The sequence below is a fragment of the Belonocnema kinseyi genome, chromosome 9 (genome assembly GCF_010883055.1).
Source record: "Belonocnema kinseyi isolate 2016_QV_RU_SX_M_011 chromosome 9, B_treatae_v1, whole genome shotgun sequence".
Classification (NCBI taxonomy): Eukaryota; Metazoa; Arthropoda; class Insecta; order Hymenoptera; family Cynipidae; genus Belonocnema; species Belonocnema kinseyi.
In genome coordinates this window covers 41,282,170-41,300,987 of record NC_046665.1, presented here as the reverse complement: position 1 = coordinate 41,300,987, position 18,818 = coordinate 41,282,170, and the positions used below count along the sequence as shown (strand labels likewise).

General features: G+C 29.7%; 1 protein-coding gene across 7 annotated transcripts in view; it reads left to right on the top strand.

Moving 5' to 3' along the window:
* Positions 1-18,818, top strand: part of LOC117179396 (serine/threonine-protein phosphatase 2A 56 kDa regulatory subunit gamma isoform) — a 61,071-nt gene that overhangs the window by 40,864 nt on the left and 1,389 nt on the right. For 6 of the 7 annotated variants that reach the window (XM_033371135.1, XM_033371138.1, XM_033371141.1 and 3 more), the window contains 5 exons: positions 7,074-7,276; positions 11,454-11,848; positions 13,849-14,182; positions 14,306-14,524; positions 15,894-16,115. In XM_033371135.1, the coding sequence (XP_033227026.1) occupies positions 7,074-7,276; positions 11,454-11,848; positions 13,849-14,182; positions 14,306-14,524; positions 15,894-16,115 (1,373 nt within the window). The remainder of the gene's footprint in view (positions 1-7,073; positions 7,277-11,453; positions 11,849-13,848; positions 14,183-14,305; positions 14,525-15,893; positions 16,116-18,818) is intronic. The other variant, XM_033371136.1, reaches the window with a different exon arrangement.

Sequence of the window (18,818 nt, the reverse complement as noted above, 5' to 3'; positions counted from 1 at the left end):
AATCAAAGGCAACGATTTATATTTGATAATAAAATATATAAACTGTAATTGTGACAAGGAACTGGGAATTTTACTAAATAACTAAAATTGTGAGGTAGGATACAGAAATTTAAAAGAAGTATATAAACCAGACTGGAAAAATAAAAAATTAACAGGAAATAAAACCGAGTAATGACCGGGAATTTGAAAATAATGCGTCTGGTAGACACTCTGATAATGATTGTGAAGTCAAGTTGACAGATTTGATAAATATAAGTTGTACAGTTTGCAGATTTTGCTTCCGTTCATTTGAGGAAATTGAACCTATCTTGATTGTTTTGTTTTATTGTTTTCTGGAAAGGTTGTTTTTCTGACCTAGAACGAGAATCAGAAAAAGAAGTTCGTTGATTCTTGAAAGCTGTAGGTGGATGCGAAGCAACAGATTGCTGCGCAAAAGTGCTTATTGCGAGAAGGGAGATTCCAACTGGGCGAATCGGTGGATGGATCAGTTCAAGGATAGGAGGAAAGCTGCGTTTGTTGATTCGCGCCGGAATTCTTGGCACGGTCGACTTGGGAGTAGATTGAGCATTGAGCCTGCTGACACACTGAGGAAGTAAAACTGTAGAGTTGGATATAATTTGATACTGAGATAATTAGATAATATAGATTACGAATATAGTCATACAAATATAAACATTACGAGAAGAAGGGCGTGATGGTTCACGTGAGCGATGCGGCTCCCACTATGGGCACCGGGTTGCCCAAAAGCCCGAGTTTTCACCAGGACCTGGCATTCGCAGCTTATTCTGCCCAAGAAAATTTCACCAAATTTTACCCTGCTGTCACTGCCTCATTCTACCAGCAACCCCTGCAGCCTCTTCTGATCGGTAATGATCGATTACGGAAATTAGATTTTAGGATTTAGGGATTGTTCTTTACATGGTTTTAGTTTAGAATGATTTATTCTTTCGATGGATGTTGGATTTGTGGATGTTTTAATTTGGACCCTTCCGCTCGAGAAACATTTTTTATTTGAACCCTCCAACTCCATCTTTGCAAATTGATAATATGGAAATGACTGGAATTTTGTTGAGATTCGAAAAAAAAACAGAAAATGCTAGTGAATTTATTTTCTGACAGGGAATTTAGTCAATTTTTAGTTTTATAGAAATTTATATCATTTTATGAACTATTGTAAGATTATGCGGGTTCATTTTGAATTTTTTGTAATGGCTACGATTTTAATGGAAAATTTAGTTTGAAGCACTTCTAATTTTAAATTATTGAATTTTAAAGACTAATTGTAAAACCACTTATCTTTTAAGGATTTAGTATTTATTGGTGTCAAAGTCAAATTACTCAAAATAATATAGTTTACAAATTAAGTCCTTAATAGCTTAAGAATTTGTAATGCATGGCGTTCAAAATTAAATAATTGTATGTCTAAGCTTGATTAATTCGATAATTTCAAATCTATCGAGTTTCAAATTCAGCCATTAATAGTTGACATTTTTTATCCTAAATTGAAATACTAAAATCACAAATTGAAAATCTTTATAGATGAACTATTTTAATATTGAAGCCTTCAGTATCGAAAAAGGTTGCATTATAAATATTTTAAATTTAAACGCTTACAGATTTTGCAAATTTATGTTAATTTAAAAGCCTTAAAATGATATCGTTTGAAGCAAAAGAACTTTGAATGTTGAAATGTTGAAATGTGTTTTAATAGTTTAACGATGATAAATTCACGACATTCAAATTCGAATACACGGACATTGAAATTTCGAGAATCAGCAATTAAAAGTTAAAAGCGCTTCAAATTCAGTAATTTTTATTTGAAGCATTAAAAACAGTTCGGTTTAAAGTTTAAATTGGGAAAAGTGGTACAATTTCTACTATGAAAACATTAATAGTGGCAGGGATTCTCAAGTACTTAAGTCAATACGCAATTGAGTATTCTACATGGACATAGGAAACACGGGACTAGGCATGCCATCCTAACTTGGCGAGCGGGGTTGAATCCACGGGAGGGGGAGAATTCCAAGAGTGGGGAGAGCCGCCATCTTACGATGTGCCACTTGATTATGCGCACGAGCATTTTTGCCGACAAACTGTGCATGAAAATATAAACATGTGGGCGCTGCCATGTTTGTTGCAACACATCAAAAGATGGCGGACCTCCCCCCTCATTGAATCAACCCCGCAATGCCATGTCTAGTCCCATGTTTCCTATGTCCATGGTATTCTACATGGACATAGGACATGGACAAGGGCCGATTTTTTTTTTAATTCCTTCGACTTCTTTAAAATCATTTAAAAATTTCAAAATTAAGTACAGTTAATTAAAATTCTTTGAATTTTCTTAAATTCCTTGTCATATTAAAAATTACATCAATTGAAGTCTCTTCAAATTCATTAAAATCTTTTTAAATAACTTTTCAGTAACTCGCTTGAAAGTCTTCGAAATCACCTAAAGTGCCTTAACATTTGACCAAATCTCTTGCAAATCCTTAAACTTTTTGGATTCTTTAAAAATCTTTAATATTCCTTGAAATCCGTTCATTTTTTCTGCATTCTTTTAAAATCTTTTCAAATTTTTTGAAATCGTTAAAAATCTCTTGAAAAATCCTAAAATCACTTAAAGTCTTTTAAAATCTTTTAAATTCTCTTTGATATAACTTTATTTGACATGAAACTACTTAAAATGACTTATAATCGAAAATTATTATGGCATAAGTCGCCGGCAATTGAGGTTATAACCTTAATTAATGCAAATTATAATTTTTCGTGGTGGATGGCCTAATCGCACATTTTCCAAATTGCCAACAATAATGAAATAAATGACTTTTCTTTCTTAAAAGCAAAGCTATATCAGGATTTTTTACTTAATTTCGTCGAAATACATAATTTTAGTCAAACTCCCATCTAAACAATGCTATGCAGTCGTAATATTAGAATACTCAAGTGGCTTCTAACCAACATTTTGATAAAGAGGTTATTCTAAATTATGTTAAAGTCCTTCTAGAAAGATAGCGAGAAGAGTTCTTCCTAAATTAATATACATTTTTATAGAAGAATTACATTTGTTGGTTTTAGTGCATAAATTGAGAGTTTGTGAAGAATATGAAGCTATGTTACCATATTAACGCGTACATACGATTACGAAGTCTGGATTACTTTCATAGTACTGTATTACCATAAAGATATGTTGATGAGATTCCCACTAATAAGTTTCACCAAAACCTCTTTTAACAATAATATATTTCTTTATTCACACTGTTGACATGAATCTGAATAAAACAATAAAAAATACACACAGAAAAATTGTTTAGGAATATCTGATACCTAAGTTGTAATTGGGGGAAAATCCGATTACTTTGACGTAATTTTAACATTAAATTAAAATTATTAAATAAAGTAGAAAAAAATATTGTATAGGCATAAGATAAATGTCCCAATAATCGTGAAACTTGGTTATATTTTGAATATATTATTTGGAAATATGTTGAAAGTAACATTTCATCATGAAACCCACTTCTTTTTAGCATTTTATAATACCAAATAGCAACTGAATGCAGTCAAATCAAATTTTAAAAAATCCGCCCGCTTTGCGGGCACATTCTCATACAGCGCTGCGCGCGTGGCTCGCTACTTTGAGCGCGCCTAAGACGCGCGACTTTAGGTTCTCGCCCTTCGCGCTCGATAATATATTTATCTCGCGCCTTGACGATTACATTCTCATTACGATAATCGCGCTTAACAGTTAGGTCATACAGGCTCTAATTTGTTTAATTTTGGGCTAATCAAAAAATTCTTCTAGAATAGTTTTGAAATATATTTGGTATCTAGTGAAAATTTTGAATGAGATTTTTGGATCTATGAAAAAATAATTTTTTATATTTTTTGAAAATGTTCAAATTTTTGAAAAGTATATAACTTTTCTAATTTCCATCAAAATAAAAAATTTGATTTAGATAATTTGCATGTCTTTCACCCAGCTATAAGAAACTTCGACAAAAAAATTTTTTAAATTAAAAAAAAAGTCAAAATTTTGAAATTGCTCCGAATTTTTTAATTTTGGTTCGAAATATCTGATTAATGAACTTAACCTTCATTTTGGGTACCTTCAGAAGTGTATCAAATGCGGACTCGATTGTACAAATCCTTCAAAAGTTAGCGTGGTTACAACATTCAGGTAACCATACATACAGACAGACAAACACCGATGAAATTTTATGATTTTCGGATTTTATGAGTGCCGAAACGTAAAGATCCGTTAAAAACCAGAGATCGAAAATTTGAACGATTATTACATTCTCAGGAATGAGAATGTAACTAGGAAATTGGTATCACAATTACTGAGACTGAGGTCACGATTACTGGGACATTTACCTTATATGAAATACGGATTTTACAAACTGTACGTTACATTCATTGAAAAAGTGATGTCTGCCTTCAGAAATAACCCCACCTAAAACGCTCAAAGATGAATAATAAAATTGTAGATTGAGAATTTGTAAATAAGACCATCTTAAATTTCAATTACTATAAATCTATTACATTTTAAAGCTGGAGGTTTTAATAATTGAACACTTTCGATTCAGAAGTTTTCTATCCCTAAAACTAGTCTTATGCAAACTTATCAAGTTTGTTAGTTTGATTACCTTGTAATATTGATCACTTGAAAATTTGATTTATTTTTCACCTTGGAAGCTTTCTGGTTAATCTCCAATATCGACATGTTTGTAATTTTGTAATTTTTTTTTAATTTAGTATTTATATCATTTTTTATTAGGTATCTAATTTTTGTTTTTTATCCTTAATTCTTCGATTTGTAGAATTGTAATATTTTAAACTCTTAATGCTTCATCGCTGTCGATGCATAAGACGCGATGATTTAAATTCGGAAGGTTTGATTTCATAAGAAGTCATTGTCAAATGCACTTATTATGGTGTCATAGTTCAGTTTGACAGAAAGGGACTCACGGGAATGGGCAGGGGATAGAGATGTGGAGATTCAAAGGTATAGTATTAAAACTATATTGGCTAAGGGATAGAAAAATATAGGTACACATGGACAATGTATAGAATTAGAGAAATATAAAGATTGAAAGAGGTAGGTGTAAATTTGTATTGACAGTGGGATAGAAAAATATAGATGGGAATAGGTGAGGGGTATACAGGGATGAAGAAAAGTGAATTGAAAGAGATTGGCTTGAATCTGGATTGACAGGGAAATATAAAAATGTAGACGGGGATAGGCGAATGAAGGTTAGGGATGGATAAGTGAGGATCAAACGAAAAAGAAGTAGAAGTATATTGAAAAGTAGATAGAGAAAGATACAGGTCGATAGGCAAGAGATATAGAGAGATCTTAAAGATAACAAATAAGTAATTTTGACAGGGTTTCTATCTGTTCACTTACAACAGGGCAGAATTAGTCCACAAAATGGTAAAAATATACTATTGTTCAATTGAAGAGATGTTTAAAGTACTGGAAGCAATTAACGAAAAGAAAAAAGACTGGGCATACTGTATTGGCTCATCTTTCAAGTGATAATGGGTTAAAAAAACCAATTAGAAACCAATATGTATTTCTCTGAGTAAAAGGTATTGAGTATATCTGAATTAATACTCTGAAACAAAACAAAATAAAAATAAATGACAAAATAATGAAAATAGGGGCGTACTCGATTGATGCCTTTTATCATATATACACTATCGTTAAAAAGTAAATTGGTCCAATGAAAAAAAATTCCGAAAATGGTTCAATACTTTTGCTTTTAATATTATAGCACATACAGGAGACGTTAGACTGATTATTAAGGAGGTTAGTTGTATTTATATTGTACTGTTTAGAACACATTACAAATAAACATGAATTAAGCTAACCTTTTTAATAATAAGTCAAACTTTTTTATATGTACTATAATATTAAAATTCAAACCATTCGAACAATGTTAACATTTTCATTATTATGAGGTCTTTGTGCAACATTTATGAAATTTTTTATTCTATCGTGGTTTCGTAGTTTTGTACACATATACTGATTTTTTTATCGGTTATTATTACTGAATTAGAAATATAGTTTGTTTAAATTATTCAATATGTATTTCTATAAAAATTTGCATGAAAATTCCGCATACGGTTTCACGTTTTTCAGAATAAAAAAAGGCAAAACGGTCTTACATCAGCAGTTGTGAACATAGATATTAATGTGCCGCCATTTTCGATTGTTTTTCAAAAGTTGCAATTTGCATGCAATGTTTAAAGTAGCGCGATTATTTAATCTGCATCGTGAGAAGGCACCCATGCGAAGCTGTGTACATATGAAAGTTATAAAAGTTAACATTAATTTTATGTTATTTTGTTGCACTTCATTTCCAATTCCAAATATAATAATTGCATACGAAAGAATTAATTATGAGTTTCTATAGTACAATATGCAATGAGCAAATAAAGTGATAAAAATAGATCCTGATCATAAACATACAAGACTTGCGAATTTATTATTCATCATTATTATCTCTCATCTTTTTTAAACAATCTTTTTGAATTATTAAATACGATTATGAATCACATTCAACTTCTTCTCATTATTCTGGAATCTTTCCAAATGAATGATGCCTAGCAGTTTTTGTACAGCTTCTCTTCAAATATATATTTTTAAAAAATTTCAACTCTAAAGTAAACAGAAATTTGGTTTATAGTTCCCGATTACCCTCTTCATAATTCAGGAATTATTTATTTATGTTTATAAATTGCTCTAAACAAATATATTCAAAAAATCATTCCTTATCACATGAAATATTTGGAAATTCTTTTTAAATTATGTAAAAATAATTTGTATAGATGAAATATTAGAAAACTTAAACCAAATAATAAAACAATTTGTTCATAAATTTTCATACTTCTATGAACTCAATTGTTCTATTTCAGCTCTATTAATTTTAGGAGAATTAGTCTTAAAGTGATTTTAAAACATCAGAAGGAAGATCAATAATTTTATATTAATTTGTACTTAAATTTTTTTATTTTGATCTCTAAACATTTTTATAAATAGATTCCTAATTTTGTGTTTTTATTTACAGAAGCGCAACAGGGTAACGAGAGGGAAGAACTTTTTATTCAAAAACTTCGCCAGTGTTGTGTTCTTTTTGACTTTGAATCTGATCCCCTTTCTGATTTAAAATGGAAGGAAGTAAAACGTGGGGCCCTTCACGAAATGGTCGAATATGTCACCGAAAACAGGAATGTTATCACCGAGGCTATATATCCGGAAGCAGTGAATATGGTGAGAAGTGTATACAATTTAATCAATTAGAATTTTGAATTTCGAAGAAAATCATTCCTTGCTCAAATTTAGCCAAAAATAACTTTCCATTTTCCTGAAATAAAAACAATTTTTGTAGAATTGGTCAAAGCTAGAGAATTTTGTTTACTGGGGAAAGAGCCGGAAAATTACCGAGTATATGATTCAGTGACCGGGATTTTTTATTTAATTGTACTAAAATGAATACTAAAAGTGTTTTGATATTTTATTACTGTCAGTTTGTTCAATCACGAATCGAACAATGAAAAAGACTGTATTGTTGGTAATGATGATAATATTGGCGATGTTTGTAATTTTTTAATTATTTTAAACTCTTTAGTGTTTAAAATTGAAATCCGGTGCGCATTCAAACTTGAAAATTAGTACATATTTGTTAGAAATTGTGAATATATATTTTTGTAATTAAAGAGAAAGATTTACGTTGTAAAATTTATGAAAACTCGGGGTGTCTACTCACCTGGAAAATTCGGAATTGTCAGATAATATTTTATATATCTGAAAACGTGATGAAAATAACAATTTTTTCTTTTTTTTAATAGCTTTATGATACTGAATTTAACTATTTTTTTGAAAATTCGTTTTTGCTTTTTGGTTACAAATTCAACTATTCCAGTTGGAAAATTTAGTTAATTTGGCTGTAGATTTAACTATTACATTTTCGTGCAATGACATATTTACTGTTTTTTTTTTTAAAGATGGTGGATTTAATTGACCCAGTCATTAAATTTCTTCAAATAAAATTACATTTTTGTGTGAAAAATGTTTTTTTTTAGTTCAAAATTCAACTATTGGGTGGAAAATTCGTATTTTTGGGAAAAAATTATCTTCTTGGTTGAAATTCAACTAATTGGTTGAAAGTTAAACTCTTCGATTAAAAATTCGTTTTTTTTTGGGTTAAAAATTCAAGTATTACTGTTAAAAATTGATCATTTTAATTGAAAATTGATCTTTCTGGTTAAAAATGAATGTTTTTAACTTAAAATTTAACTAAACCAGTTTAATGTTTCATTATTTTAGCTTGAAATTCATCTCTTTGTTTGAAAATCAATTTTTATTTAAAAATTGTACTATTCAATGTTGGGTTGAAAATTTATCTTTTCTCGTTGAAATTTAATGTTTTCTAAGTATTAAGCATTCCATTTCTTGATGAAAATTTATCTTTTTCTAGATGAAAATTCAACTACTTGGCTGGAAGTCTTTTAAATTGAATTCAATATAGTACCCACATTATTTTTACTTAAAAAAATATATTTCCCTATTTTCGTGAAAAATCTCGTTATTCCTTCTTTATCTCCTTGGTTACTTTCTCGAATGAACAAGTAGTAACTTTTACATGTTATGTGAATAATAATACTGGCTATGAAATTATACCTCTGAAACTGTAATGATGATTTAGAACAGTTGGTTTTGGATAAGATATCTATCATTTTTGAATTTGAAAATAATTATAATTCTGAGTTATACCTGCATTTAAAAAAGAAATATTATTAACCCGTTTGAACCCGTTTGAACCTTCTACTTAACGGTACAATTTTGCAATATGTGTTTTTTAAAAATTATTGTTGATATATTTAACAATAAACAATTAAACACATAGAAAAAAATAATTTTTTCAAAAATTCTTAACTCAGAGATAAATGAACAAAGTTGAATGGTTCAAAAACGAAATTAAAGGGGAAGAGTTTGTTTTTCAATGAAAAAATGTTGCAAGAAATTTTGACGGAATTGAAATCTTTAATTTTCAACATAAACTCATGCATTATTTTAGGTGTGAATGTAGGAAGTTTTGATAGAATAATACACATTGTTCTATGCAAAACCATTTATGTAGTAACGACAAATTATTTTTTTATCTAAATATGTACATAGAGGACCATGATTTTTGTATTATATTTGTGGTCCCATTATCGTTCTAACTTGATTGAAATGTAATAAATAATGAATTTTTATACTTTGATTTATAAGAAGTAATAAGGGCGTTCTCCTTACTCTCGCTGGCACAGAAAAAAAAGAAAAATAGTAAATTTACGTCGTCATCTGTCGAAGTACATGCGTAAACCGTGGGGGGGGGGGGGTCAAATCGACCCAAACTGTACTTTGACTGCACCCTATAGAGCATTCTCATTAAGTCATACAAATTTAAAGGGCCGAACCTCCGGGGGTATACGTGTAAGGGAAAATACATTGCCAGTATAGGGGTGACATATTTCGGAGACGCTTTTAAAATAAAAGAAGAAAAATGATGAAATATTGTTTCGTAGTAAGGTTTAAGAAACACATTGCTGAGGCTTCGAAAAAAAATATTTCTATATAAATTGCATGAATGAATTGACTATTTATGTAGAAAGCCATCACTTTTTCGAAGCCCAACTTCAAGCCGGAGAGAAGCCATTTATAAATGTATTGACCTGCACGATGTACAATATTGTTTTTATTTGAGCAGTGGTAGTACGACAGGGAATTTCCTTGCAGAATTATAATTTTTATTTTGAGACAGGGAATTTTAGTAAAAAATATACATATATATTATATATTTACATAAATAAATAACTTATTTATATACAGATTTATTTCCTTTTTATGTCCTTTTCTTTGCATAAATATTAATTAATGTAAATTTAATAATTTGAAAATTATTACTTTCTGTAACATTCCTGATAACGAGCAATTTACAATTTCTACTGAAGCTGCCATTACTAACGTTTTTACTTCGGATACTGGAATTACGAATAATTGTGAAAATTCAAATATTTTTTGTTAAAATGCCATAACCTACAAATTTGCTAATCATTGCGATTTTCTCGAATCTGCTTGGAAACTAACATAACCTGAAAGTTAATTTCCCGACTGAACGTGGATACTCGCTATTGTCTGTGAAAACGTTACTTTGATAGTAGGTAATATTTATTATACGGACCTACTATGAAAGTGGTGAAGTTCCATAAAAATTTTTTTACAGGGTAGCGAAAGAATTATTTGGGATTTTAAATTTATTGCAATCGTTTGTAATTTGCTTGTATCATATAGACATTCCAGCTGAGTTGGCGAATAAGGATCATCCTGATTAGGTGCCTTGTCAAAAATGAGGTGATGAAAAAGGAGCCGCTCTGAAAAGGAAAAGTTCACTGCCCCGCTACCACCTATCTGCGAAAAGGGTTATTTATTCTAGGGGAATATAAATTTTGCTTAAAAATCCTTTCAATTAATTCAAGATTCCTAATTGTATTTAAAAATTCATTTCCTTGTTCAAAAATACAAGTATTTTATTTGAAAAATCTTTTTTTCTTTTGTGAAAATTTAATATTTAACTGTATTAAGCTTACATTTTCACTAAAATATATATCTTTAAATGTTTAAGAGCATACCGATCAAAGTTCGATCAAAGTTTTCGATTTTTTTCAATTTTTGGATATATCGGGTCTTGACGTCTTCAGGCAATTTTCTCAAATATTCCATCTGCATTTCGAAAAGCCAAAAACAATTCAAAAAAACGAAGGCAATACATGCAAACTATAGGGGCATAAGGAGGAGGATATTCCCCCGAAGGCCGCTCGAAGCGCGTGACGTCACAAGTGAGAATGCTCTGTAGCTGGCTGAAAGATACAAGTGACTCGAAACTATGTGTGAGGCTTCTATCCTAGAGTATAATTTTTTTCTTGAATCGCAAATGGCACCGATTTCAAATTTCGGCCTGGGTCAATTCGACCCCCCCCCCCCTCCTTACGGTTAACGGGTCAACTATAATTCTTACTTGTAACACTGAATTTCCGAGAAAAATTATAATTCTGAGTTTAAACAAGAAAATTTTCGAATCACTTATATGTCATTCTGAATTTAATCAGAGAATTTTGCAAAAAAAAATATAATTCAGATTTGGAACAAGGAATTTTGCATAAGAATTGCAATTCCAACTAGGAAGGGAAAATTTTCGAGGAGAATTACAATTCTGTCTTTCACGATTGAACTTTCCACAACAATCATTTTTTTTAGTTGGACATGAAAATTTCAAAAATAAATGTAATTTCCAAAAAGAAAAATACGAATAATTGACCGAGCTAAAATTTTGAAATCACTGATATTATAAAATGATCCGTCTCATGGACACTCTGTTTTATTTCATTCATCTTTTTATTTTCAGTTTGCAGTGAACCTTTTTCGAACTCTGCCCCCTTCGTCAAATCCCAATGGAGCGGAATTCGATCCAGAAGAAGACGAACCAACTTTAGAAGCAGCGTGGCCTCATTTACAGTTGGTTTACGAATTTTTCCTGCACCTACTGGAGTCTCAGGACTTTCAGCCTTCAATTGCAAAGCGTTACATCGATCACAAATTTATTCTGCAGCTTCTTGAACTCTTTGACTCCGAAGACCCACGGGAGAGAGATTTTCTTAAAACGACGCTGCACAGGATCTATGGAAAGTTTCTTGGCCTCAGAGCGTATATTCGAAAGCAAATAAACAACGTTTTCTACAAGTTTATTTACGAGACGGAGCATCACAACGGAATCGCTGAGCTGCTTGAAATTCTTGGAAGGTAATGTGACTTTAAGTGTATTTAAACGAATTAAATTTGAAAATAAGATAACGACGACCTTGACCCACTTTCAGCTATTTTGTTTGATCAATTTGAACAGAGAATTCAAAGTCACAGGCCTGAGTTTTTCTGAAACAAGCAGTTTTATGCTGGTCAAATCTTTCCCTCTTTTGGATTAATCAGTGATCAGTAAGCTCGACTTGTATCTTTGAATTTTTCTAGTGTTGCCGATTAGATAAGATCAAAGAAAAGAGTTAAAGAGATCCGGTATTAACTGATCCTTGAAGATTAGAGATACGAGTTTTTATTTTTCAAACTCAATTCTCAGTCCTAATTCAGTATTTTAACACGTGTTTTTAAATAAGAGTTTTTTTAAACTGCTTTCAAGGTAAATTGACACAAACCTCGAAACATTCAAATTTTACCATTTTAAATATTTTGAGTGGAAAACTCACGATATAATAAATAACATTTAATATTTTAATATTTAATAATAATTATTCGATATAAACTACCGTCAGAATTGTCGTTAGGATCAGCGAGAGTAATATTAAAAATTGCTGCTGATTTTGAAACATGTTTACTGGTACAAAAAAGAAGTGAGAAATTAAAAAAAAAATTATTAAAAAAATTATTAAATTATTAATTCAAGATATTTAATCAGAAAACTGATGACGAATAGAAGATTCTTTTTAAAAGTCATAAAAATCAATAAAGTGAAAACTCACCACCGATTAATATATAAGAAGCGATTTTTAAGTGGTATAAATATAAATCAACTTGTTGAAGAAAATTAAAGTGCAATTTAGCAATTTAACATGAGGACGTCAATTTGTTAGGAAACCAACACTTTCAATATTTTGAATGTCAACAGGGATACCAACATGATAAACCTAAAAAATAAGTCCATTTGCTTCCAATTTCCGTTCAGTTGCCAAACGCAACCATGATATAGCTTGTAGTGTATTATGCAATTCTCACGAAATAAGTTATTTTCTGAACTCTTTTTTAAAATATTTTATATGAAAGTGTTTATAAATTTTTTACCCGCATTATTATGGTCTATAAATTGCGCATGTTCCTCCTAAAAAATTACAAAAGCATCAACTCAAGAAATAGTTTTATTTAGAACTTTTAAGATATTATCAGCACTAAAAAAGTATTCCCATGGGAAAAAGATTAACAATATTATTCTTAGAAATTTTTAGAAATAGCGCAATTTTAATTAATAATGCAGTTATTTTTTCGAGAAAAAGATTCTTTACAGCCCTACTTCATAGAATTACTCAACATTTTTATCATATTATATACTTATTTCTCTATGAAATTCTATTTTTAATAAATTACTTTTGTTGATATTTCAGCTATTAAAATTTTCGTTTTCAAAAGTTAGATAAGATCAAGTTGCAGAGAATCATTTACCGAGAAAATAAGCTCTCATTGAAAAACTTTCATAACTTTTTTTTCAAATTATTCAGAAACTATTAGAAAAAATTACGGTCTGAAATAAAATATTTAAAATATTTAATTTATTCTCTTTAAAACGATACCACCAATAAAAATATTGTAATTCTAGAAAGTATAGCTAAATATTTTCTTCCGAGATCTGTTTTTTCGTGTTCATAGTATTTTAAACCGTTTTTACATTGAATTATTATTTTCGCTATTCATGCTTTTCGAAATTATATACTACATGCTTACAGTTTCATATTCTTGAAATTAAATATTTTTCTGTTTTAAGCTTGTCAGATTTCAAGTGATTAAAAATTTAAAACCGAATCAATGTTCTGATTTGAAATCAACTCATCTATTTGAAATTACACTTACCTTGAAATTATGCAGTTTTTAACACTTCGATTTAAAATTCATTAATTTTTAATGTTACAAAATTAAATTTGCTTTACTTCAGAAACTGCTCCTGAATTTGAGATTGTTTGGTAATTTTAAATAAAGGTGTAAAATACTGAGTTTCAAGACCTACAATTAGTCGAATTTTTCAGCATCATCAACGGCTTTGCGTTGCCTTTGAAAGAGGAGCATAAGGTATTTTTGCTCAAGGTTCTCTTACCTCTACACAAAGCAAAGTCTTTGTCGGTCTATCATCCGCAGTTGGCTTACTGCGTAGTTCAATTTTTGGAGAAAGATCCATCCTTGACTGAACCAGTCATCAGAAATCTCTTGAAGTTTTGGCCAAAGACCCATTCTCCCAAGGAAGTGATGTTCCTCAACGAACTTGAAGAGATCTTAGACGTCATAGAACCAGCCGAATTTCAAAAGGTCATGGACCCACTCTTCAGGCAATTAGCCAAATGTGTATCATCCCCACATTTCCAGGTATTTAAACAAATTTAAATTTAATTGGTAATCAAGTATAAAGTTAAAACCGGAAATTATAATTAACTTACTTAAAATTGATTTGATTTCTTTATATTACATTATTTTACCTTTCGTTTTTAGGTAGCTGAGAGAGCTCTCTACTATTGGAACAACGAGTACATAATGTCGCTGATATCAGACAATTATTCTGTAATTTTACCGATTATGTACCCAGCGTTGTACAGAAATTCGAGAAATCATTGGAACAAAACAATACACGGACTTATTTACAACGCGTTGAAACTTTTCATGGAGATGAATCAAAAAGTGTTTGACGAATGCTCGCAACAATACTGCCAGGTAAGTGGTTGGGTTTATTTTTTTATTTTGTAGAGTGGCCACTGACCGGGGAAAACATCAATTAGCTTTAAAATTTGCTTTTATACTGTACATTTATAAATTTAAATCTGTGTGTTGATGAATCGTTCAAATACTAAAGTTCCTTTTATATTTGAGACCGAAAACTTTCTTTTTATATATTTTACATAAAAAGTGCATAGGTAACCGAAATTTATATAATCAGTTACTAATAATTAACGTAATAAAGTAAATATAGGTATGCTTTAAATGTTTCGCAAATAAATTAAAAACCAGCCTTTCGAGAAAATCTAATTTGAAGTTAGAGAGTGCCATAAGCTCACGTGTTATGTATTTTGTCTTCAAATATAACATTTATCCACTTCCGGTAATTTTGGAAAATCCAAAATCCTTATTTTAGTTCCTGGATTACAAAAACACGGAATATCTCGTAAATGACGATCGACAAAATGGGCACTTTCCTGGTCAAATGTCACAATTTCAATTTCGAAATAACACTAGCTGCTTCCTGGCTAAGAATTTTCGGTGCAGTTCATTTAGTCACAGATTTCTCACTCTTTTCCCTATTCTCATATTTTCTTAAGAAATTCATTTTTTTTCTCGTTTTGTGCTTAAATGAGAAATTAATTAGTACTACCTAATAAGAAAATCCAACTATTTTTGGATTAAAGTTAATTTTTCAAATTGAAAAGTCTATTATTCTATTTTTGGTGGACATTTCATCTTTTCCAGTTTTTGGTCGAAAATTCAACTATTGTGTTGAAATTTCGTCTTTTTTTATATAGAAAATTGATCAATTTCTACTTAAAACCATCTTATGGTAGAAAAATCGTTTTTTGTTGTTGCAAGTGAATTATTTGTCATTGAAAAGTCTACTATTCCTTATTTGGGATCAGAAATTCACCTCTTGTGGTTAAAAATTGAGCTAATTTGTTTAAAAGTCATCTTGTTTGGTTGAAAGGTAATTCTTTTAATTTGAAAAGTCTATTTTTATATTTTTGGTTTAGAATTCATTTCTTTTGGTTAAAAAGTTATAATTTTCTAGAAAATTCATCTCTTATAGTTAAAAGTTAATTATTTTTAATTGAAAAACGTACTGTAATATTTTTGGTAGAGAATTCATATCCTTCGGTTAGAAATTCTACCATTTGGTTGAAAATTCAATTCTTTTATTGAAACGGCAACATATTTCGACTTAAAATCTTAGGAATATCTTATGTACATTAATGGTTTGAGAGCTGTGATGTCTGACCCGATTTTTACAATTATTTGTATGATATATTTCACGTTGAAGTTATAAATGGTATAATTGTGAGAAGACAGTTAAAATATGATTGCCTTTCTTTGAAAGGATCGTCAGAAGGAAAAGAAACTTCTGAAGGAGAGGGACGAAGCGTGGACCAAGGTGGAAGCTTTGGCTATGAGGCATCCGAATTATAATTTGACTACGAAGGGGGCACAAAATCTACCTTATTCGGCGATGCAGCAAGTAGATAGTCCACCGCCGGATGAAGATGGTGAAAACGACCAAGCTCCGCTGACTTTAGAAAAGATAGAAGCAAAGGCTCAAGAGGTTTGTTTATTATTTTTATAGTAATTCTAATTTTTATTTTCATTTTCTTTATAATAATCAATTAGCTCTTGAATCTAAAAGTTTCTAAACGTGAAGATACGTAAGTTTAAAGCACTTGAATGTAAAGATTTTACTTTTGGTGTTTTTCCAGTCGAAAGATTTTATTTTCGAACGATTTCCAATATAGAGTTTATCAGAGTCAAAGATTCTGGATTCTAGTAAGGTTGAGATTTAATTCGGCGTTTTGTGATTTTAACTTTTACATACCTTTGTAATTTATATTGCAACTCATACATTTTTTAGCTATAAAGAATTTTTAGAATTTTTTTTCTGCTGTATTTATAAATCAATTTAACATATAATTTCACTTTTTCTCAATCAATAAAGTTTAACATTCTTAGTTTTTACAGTTTGTAGGCCGATATATTACATAAAATGTTTCCAGCTGAAAAATATTTTTGCAGTGTTAATATTAGTTTAAATGTTGAAATTATTGATTTATCTCTTCTATTAAAAATGGTCAAACTGCGATATGTTATAGATGATACAAAAAGTCGTAACTAGAAAGAGTAGTTAGAGTTTAAAAGATGTATTTTAATTTGTACATACAAATATTTTTACGGTTTATTGTGAAGTTTGAAACATTTATTGCATAATAAAAATAAATCTTCATCGAAGACAAAATGTTCAAGGTGGAATTTTGTCTTATATAGTGAAAAACACAGTTCTGTTATTAGTACTATTTATTGTAAAATGCAAGACATAATCTTAAATGAACTTATTTTAAACAAACATGAACTTAAAGTAAATTTTACAAGCTTTTGATTTGCCTGTAGGGATGTACGTGTGTAGGCATTGCGGACACAAAAAAGTAGGTCAAAAGAATAATAATTTTAGTTTCAGGAATTGCAATAGTATTATTACTTATGGTACCGTTTAAAGGAGAAAACTTGAGCTTTCATTGCAAAAGTTGAAACATTCTAATCTAAAACTATTTAAAACTAAACTAAACTATCCATCTAATCTAATATTTAACTATCTAATAAAACTAAAACTAAAATAGACTACCTAAAACTAGACCTAATTCAAGTTTTGTAAAAAAAATTATTTAATTTCTCATGAAATCATTTTTTTAATTGCTAAGAAGCAATAAGAAAAAAATTTGTATTCAAGAATATGTTAAAAATTATACATTTGGATAAAGCCCAGTTATTTTCAGCATTTTATGATAGCAAAAACAATTTACATTCATTGAAATTAAATAAAAAGTAAGTAAATTGTGATGACAATTAGTGGGACGTCTATGTTAAACGATGATTTCAATCTTAAATTATACAGTTTCAAGCATTTTCGATTTTAAATTAGGCCGCGGATCCGCGTACCGAAATTTTGGTACACGTAGACAATTCCTTTACATTATTCATTATGCTTGGAAGCCTTGAGTTTGAATGGGTAAATTTCGAACTTTAAAAAATCTTAGAAGTATTTAATGTTAGAGACACAATTCACAAATGCTTTAATAGAAGCTGTATAATCATGTGAAATTGATGGCGTCTGAATGGTAACAATTTCCAATCAAACACCATTATTCTGTAATTTTATTTTAAATTGTAAACACCGGTGGGCATTTGAAATATGTTACATTTAAATTGCTCCAAAACATATGATTTAAAATTCAAATATTCGATATTTGGACAAATTATACAACAGTGAAGGCTCTAAAATAAAAATGTTTGCCACTTAAATAGCTTCTATTTCGAAACAGGTAAATTTGAAATGCTCTTCATCAAGATATTTTCGTATTCATAAAGCTTTTTAATTTATTCCAAAAACTTAGGCTAGCTAGTTTTAAAATCATTTAAAAATTTAAGTTTCAATAAACGCAAATTTTAAAAACTGAAGAAATTCCGTCTTTTTCCACTTCAACTCGCGCTTATTTGTTTTAGTGTGATAGATTGTTAATAATGTTTTTCTAATTAAGTATACGAAAATGATTTCAATATTTTAAATCGCAAAGTCTATCGACGTAAGTTCAAGCTATCAAAAATGGCCAGCTCTCTCGACCAACGCCGCAAGCATATTATTATAACTCAGAGGCGGCTTTTAGCTTGGTAGGCAGGGCGATATAGGAAAGCTGGGAAATTGAATTATCCAACATCGATAAAAAAACGAATTCAGTTCTTATAAAATTATATGTTCATTTTTTATGAATGTGAATACAGTAACTGATAATATTCTATAAGAAAGCATAATAATTCCATTAAAAAATGTCCTTAGTTCATTGAATGATCGTATTAATTTTCTTTCTAAAAAAGAGTATAAGAAATAAGTAGTTTTATTGTTCAACAAAATTTAATATCTGGTACCGCTTTGTTTTTCGAACATTTTCTTTCCAGTTTTCTTCCTGTCTTCCTTTCTTTTTCTAACACGAGGAATGCATTCAAAAGATGTTATTTTTAAAACAATTTATTTCTTTATCTGTATTTTGAAATTCACTCAATTTCGTTACACTTTTTGAGCATAAGCTCTTACCCGTACGATGTACGAATCTATTCTAAAGATTTTTATGTGCAATATTTTTAGTATTTTCTCTATTTCTGCACCGAAATTATTGTTATTGCTGGAAGTTTTTGATAGCTTAAAGTTACATCGATAGACTGCGATTGAAAATACTGGATCCATTTTTGTATACATACTTAGAAA